This window comes from Ceratina calcarata, unplaced genomic scaffold (assembly GCF_001652005.2).
Source record: "Ceratina calcarata isolate Rehan_Ccalc_2016 unplaced genomic scaffold, ASM165200v1 scaffold151.2, whole genome shotgun sequence".
Taxonomy (NCBI): Eukaryota; Metazoa; Arthropoda; class Insecta; order Hymenoptera; family Apidae; genus Ceratina; species Ceratina calcarata.
In genome coordinates, this window is record NW_017136308.1 from 784,802 (window position 1) to 790,951 (window position 6,150).

General features: G+C 32.7%; 1 protein-coding gene across 1 annotated transcript in view; it reads right to left on the reverse strand.

The window, feature by feature from the left end:
• ana3 (rotatin homolog anastral spindle 3) overlaps positions 1 to 6,150 on the reverse strand; it is an 8,491-nt gene continuing 2,341 nt past the window's right edge. Inside the window, 20 exon segments of the mRNA XM_026819415.1 lie at positions 1 to 354; positions 415 to 544; positions 639 to 779; positions 850 to 1,061; positions 1,143 to 1,347; positions 1,435 to 2,168; positions 2,249 to 2,445; positions 2,533 to 2,701; positions 2,765 to 3,005; positions 3,088 to 3,381; positions 3,457 to 3,680; positions 3,759 to 4,001; positions 4,083 to 4,258; positions 4,332 to 4,593; positions 4,672 to 4,896; positions 4,977 to 5,286; positions 5,376 to 5,582; positions 5,661 to 5,870; positions 5,934 to 6,142; positions 6,145 to 6,150. The exon segment at positions 6,145 to 6,150 is cut by the window's right edge and continues 205 nt beyond it. Coding sequence (XP_026675216.1) covers positions 86 to 354; positions 415 to 544; positions 639 to 779; positions 850 to 1,061; positions 1,143 to 1,347; positions 1,435 to 2,168; positions 2,249 to 2,445; positions 2,533 to 2,701; positions 2,765 to 3,005; positions 3,088 to 3,381; positions 3,457 to 3,680; positions 3,759 to 4,001; positions 4,083 to 4,258; positions 4,332 to 4,593; positions 4,672 to 4,896; positions 4,977 to 5,286; positions 5,376 to 5,582; positions 5,661 to 5,870; positions 5,934 to 6,142; positions 6,145 to 6,150 — 4,664 coding nt within the window. The 3' untranslated portion in view covers positions 1 to 85.

Sequence of the window (6,150 nt, forward strand, 5' to 3'; positions counted from 1 at the left end):
TTCATTGATATTATTCATTACTATAAAGTAAAATTTCTATGTACAAATATTGATTATTTCGTATTAGTTTAGTCGACTCACGATGTCAATCATTTTTAGTATCTGTTGGGCTAATAATCCTTAATACGTATTGTAGCATTTTAACTAAATCGTCCTCTTCCTTTCTGTCATCTATATTTAATAATGTTAGTTTGCCTAAGGCTTCTTGTATACTTTGTGAAAAACTAGCACTTCGTGCGATTAGCTTTCCTTTTTGGTTGTTGCATACTAACGACCATAACATTGAACCCGCTATTTTAATTTCATCCAAGGAACCATTTTTAAATATATCATGCATGACGTTAATGAAATCCACTGAAATATTTGTAGCACGTTAATAATTCGAAGACATAACGCAATAAATAATTAGTTTACCTGAGCTGAGCAACCGCGGCCGATTAGTCGCATTAAACGCGAGGTTGCGTAATATAGAAATTGCAAGAATCCTATTAGACGATGAAGGATATTTTGACAATTGCAATAAAACGTCTAAACCATCGACAGCCTAAATAGTTTATATCCAAAAGCATTAAACTAATATGTCTCAAAAAATGAAATATAAAAATGAATCAAATTGTGCGTTTGGAATATTTTCTTACCTTCAACACACATAATTGACCTTCCTCGTAGTAAGTGAAGTCAATTAAAAATTCTAAACAATATAACTCGACCAACGGCCATGGCTTCGACCGTTTCGTAGTAGTTGGATGTATTTTTGTAAAGAACTGTAGAAGATTACTCTAGAAAATTTAAGTCTGTGAATATATTAATTTTCTTCGGAGTAATTACAATTAAGAAATGTAAAATTACCTTCGATATTGACACTCTACATTCGTGCACATGTATCGCATTTCGTAGAACATGAAATGCAAAATGTAATTTATGATTATCGAAGTGTTGCCCGGCTTTATCAATTTCTTTACAAACTAACTGGATGATAACATGTATCAGAGCAAGTGTATTGGGAGTTTTTCTGAGTCCCGTTCCTGGTAAAATAGTTGTCAGCGTCAATGACTGCGATGCTGTAAAAAGAAATGAGCGAAATTAAAATTTGATTCACAGTTAGTCTTATGTACATGCACATTTACTATCAAGCTTTTTACCTGTAGTACAGTTCGTAGTGTATGTTGCCAATAATTTTAAAGTAGTGGTCGAGAGCGCTTTATTTAATGCTATCCAAGCCCACAATTTGTGTAACACATCTGCAAGCCCTGCTTTCGTTAGTACCTCCTTAACTTCTGTACTACCGTACATGAAATTCATTAAAAGAGTGAAAATAGCATTCATATCGCGTAGCAGAGGGTGAATCTATGCAAAACGAAGGGGAACATTGATTGTTAGAACATGTAAAAACGAGATAGATAAAATATATGTGCGTTGTATTGTATTGCTTACTTTTTTCTCACGATCAGTTTGATTTTTAAAAAGCTCGAATGGTTGCAGATTTAGTTTGACGTAGAATTCTTTCAGTATCATTAGGATTGTCTCAGCCAAGTTTTCTTTCAGCGCGACTCTTTTAGCTGTGCTCGATACGCATAGCAAATTCGTAAGCGCACTTGTGATTAGATCTTTATCGTCACTTAACTTCTTATTTTTTTTGGATCTATGATAATTATGGGCAATAAATAGGTGCAGTAAAATACTGCAGAGTTCTTCGCTCATGGCAATTTCGTTTCTCTCGGTTTCGCAATTTGGGAGTTTCTCATTCGTTATGGGCAAATTCTCAATTTCATTAGATTTTTTAGAATGTAAAGTAACGGCTTGCAAAGAAAGTTTATGAACATCCGATATAATTTCTCTTAAACTGTTTCTACTGTCGTTTGACGAACGTGTCAATGCAGTGTCTATTACCGTTTGCAGCGAGACGCTTGTCTTTGCTAAAGAATCTTTTTGAATCTCTTGAGAAAGTAGAAATGCGAGGCACCCTATAGCACTGATACGAAGTTCTGGACTAGAATCTTTCATAGCAACGCATATAGACGATAGTACAGCTTCCGCACCACACATTTCCAGAGCTGTTTGTATCGGTTCGAAATGCTGATTATCTGACAAAGAAAGTATAGATATAAAATTAAAAATCTCTGTCCAGAGTTTGTTTCGTAAAGAAACTAGCTGCGCTGTATCGGTACCTGCGTAAACGTTAAAGCATTTTAATACGATGTACATAGAATTTATTACGCAACTGTGTATCGTAAAATTGTTAACTTACGATATAAATCACTGTTTAAAAAACAAAACAGTATGTACAAGGTATCAGGTGAAAAATTAGCAACAAGCGCATATTCATTACTGTGTGTGAAACAGCTTGTTAAAACTGTACAGATGTTAATATACATCTCCAATATATCGGAATAATTCGTTAAATTCTTTTTATTATCAACATCTTTAGGGATTTCATTGATACATCTGAAAAGTAGAAGACACAAATCACGAGGAAATGATAGATCTTTCTATGAGGACATAACAAATAATATGTAAGTTATTTTTAATTACCCAAATAAGTATTTGTCGATCGAATGCTGGTAGATTTGATGAACAACTTCCTGTTTTCCCAGAAATATCAGATTGTTCAACAGTCTGCAAATAGCTGTTATCAGCGAGGGTGTTGCTACTAGTTGTAAACAATTGTCCGTGTCCGTGATTGTTGATCCTCTCACTGAAACTGAACGCATACATCTCATTCCCAGATTACCATTTCATGGAAGCAACTTATAATTCAACATACAAGGTTGTAATTCATCTTGACAATTGTACAAATACGAAATCGTTCTTGGTACTAATGAGGTGGAACTAGACTGTACGCTGCGAATGGACGGGGCTCTCCCAGTCTCTCGTTCTTGATTATCCACATGGTCACAATCCAGAGAAGTAAACATATAAATATTGGAACATAAAACACTGATTTCGTAGTAAGTGTTACTCTGTTCTATGTATATTAAAATAGCGTTCGCTTTCAAAGAATCCACCTGAGTAACCAAATATCATAATATGAAAGCGAAATAAACGTTGGGTTTAATTTTGTAACGTAGTTTAATTATATCTGCTTACGTATTGAAAGATGACGGAATTGCAATTCTTTACCAAACTGCTGAATGCACTGCATGCTTGTTCTTTGACGATACACGAGTCTTCTCTATTAATAATATATTGGAGCAACGTCTGACATAATTCACTTGGCGCCAATGCTATAGAATTTAATAACTGAGATGCTGTATGCAAATTATTTAATAAGCCCGCTAATAATTGTAAAGCGGATGCACGGACCAATGGATCTCGGTTTTGCCATAACATAGGCAACCAATTTAACGTACGATCTTCTTCGTACCAAAATTGTACAAAAGTCTAAATAAAATTAATAAGATGTACGTTACGAGATGTACGTTAATTACTCAGTCTACTGTTTTTATAAATACTTGCATTTTTATTGAAGTTTATTTGCATTTGATATAACAAATGATTAAGACAAATAATAGAATTTCTAGTTATGGATAAGCCCATAAAACTGACGGTTCCAGCTCCGTGGAAAGATATAATTAATTCGATTAACGTGTTCCCTAATGTTATTAATAAATTTTTATGATTTATCCAATGACACTTCCCAATTAAATAGGTCAAACACGTTAACAACCAGTCAAGATAAGCTGTAACAAAATAATATTAATAAATTCATGCAAAAGAAAACACCACAATTCTATTTTCCAAAAAAAATTATTTTTTACCGAGATTATAAAAATGTTGTTGGTCTCCTAAACATAAAGTGGAGATAACTAATTCAACAAAATGAAGCCAAATGTTTTGATCCTCTTCGGTAGATCCCTCAGTCTTTTCTACTGCTGCACACATCCGAGCTAATTTCAGTACAAACTGATGTACATTTTGATTATCCACCTCTGAATTTTTTAACAATTCCGCCAACGATTTAGTTATATTTTTCATTATTTTGCTGGTCCATTTATGCTTTCCTAATTCATGTGTAAAAAGGCAAAGAGATTGTAACTATATTCCACAATAAATGCGAATATTAATTATTGATCAAGCTTTACCGTGTTGTGTAACATTAATGTAGAGTTGTAAGAAATTCAAGACTTCGACGAATAGATCACAGTCTTCTTTACTCGCAGGTTGCGAAAGTAAAAATCGTTCGAACGTTTGCTCCCAAGGTAATGAGCTTATATCTTCCATCTCTTCGTAATGTAGCATTTTATACAATTTTATATACCTGAAAAAATAAGATATTTATTAGTTGAAAAAGGATTACAAACAAGTGAAAGCAATGTAAAAAGAACGTTTACATCGTAAGGTAATCAAGCGCGCATGAAACTGAGCCGTGAGTGATTGAATTCTGTATATTATACAATTGTTGTTGACAATAATAGTGAGGATAGCTGAATCGTAAAGTTAAAAATTCATTCTGCTGTATTTTTAACTTTTCCGATATACCGGAATTGTAGAGGCTATCCCAATCTTTCCAAAGTAAATTTATGCCATCGTGCCATTCCCATATCCAGTACAATTTAATAAACGTCGAGACCAATGGATTAGTACCATGCAGAACTTAATGACAGAAAAAAGGAACACTGATATTAGAAATATATATATAATTGTATGCAAAATAGTAAAGTTAGTACTTACCAGACAAATCTGATCGTCTGTGTGTGCTTATCTTCCAATGCGATTTACAAACAAATGGTAATTTCATTTTAGATATTATAATGTAAGGTAAAGAAATATTCGATTGATTATAATTCTCTGTGTGGTTTTCACTCAATCTCATAATGTATTCGTTATAAAGCAACAAACACAGTAATTGTGAACCATCAGTTTTTAAACATTCATTATTTGGAAATAAAAACAGACCTGAAAAATATTTGTTAAGTGCAGGATATTTTAACATTTCTACTCTTCTTGTTATAGAAAAAAATATTTGTTATACTTACTTCTGATTATATTTGAAAAAACGTTAATCCGGATAGACAGATCTTGGCGTACAGAACTTTCAGTAGATGCTAATAATTTCAGTACAGTAATTATAGGAATGACAGAATCTGGATAGTCAGTACATTCTTTCTCAACTAGAGCATTATTAAATATCTTTAAAATTAATGGTAAGCCATTTTCTGTAATAAACAACTTATGCAAGGATGAATCCGAAAGCATTACGCTGATTTGTACTAATGCTGATTTTCGTATTTTTGGATCGACATTTGGCTCGTTCAATATTTCCATTACGGATAATAAATTACTTCTCTGCAAATTACATTATTTTCTGTATAAAAATCTGGCTTATTAAATTAGTAATAGCATTATTTTTAAACATGTATGTAAAAATATGCAACCTGATAATTGCCTTCAGATTTTTTAAAAACTATCGGACGTTCAAATATACAAATTGAGCCTAGAGGTAAGCCATGTAAAGACGATAATCGTGGTAACTTATGAATTGAATCCTTTTCTCTTCCAAGGAGCCAAATTAATCGACAAACAGCTTCTTCCCTAATATCAATATCCGATGAAAATAGAAACCTTATATTACCTTTTAATACCTTTCAAACAAATACTTAATTAAAATTTGGTCAAATTTTTTACGTTCTTGGTAACAATAATAAAGATAAATTAGATACCTCAACATATGGCAATTGTATGTTAGTAGAAACATCTGGGTCGAATATTTTCGTTACACATTGGCCTAAAGCTGTAGAAGGATGAGCGTGGCATTGTAAAAGAGATAACACCGGTGCAACGGCTTCTAAGGATTTCAACCATCCGTTTTCTCCCATTTGTATTCGTCCTTTTAGCATATAAACTAGAATCTCTTCGGACATTTCTTTAATCTAATAGGTAGGAATATTCTATATAATAACCGAATTACGAATCATAAAAATCTTTGATCTTACCCTTTCATCTTCGTGTGTCACACCGTAAGATATTATTTCCGTTAAGACAGATGATTCAAATAAGAATGCTAAATTCTCCCATGATAATCTCTCTTTACTATATTCTACACCTAAAATGCTCTTGACTAATGTGTAACATTCCAGGTATGTGACATATTGTATATCAATATCTGCGTTCGCTAGCAAGCTTAATATTAATTTAGTAGCCAATTTACAA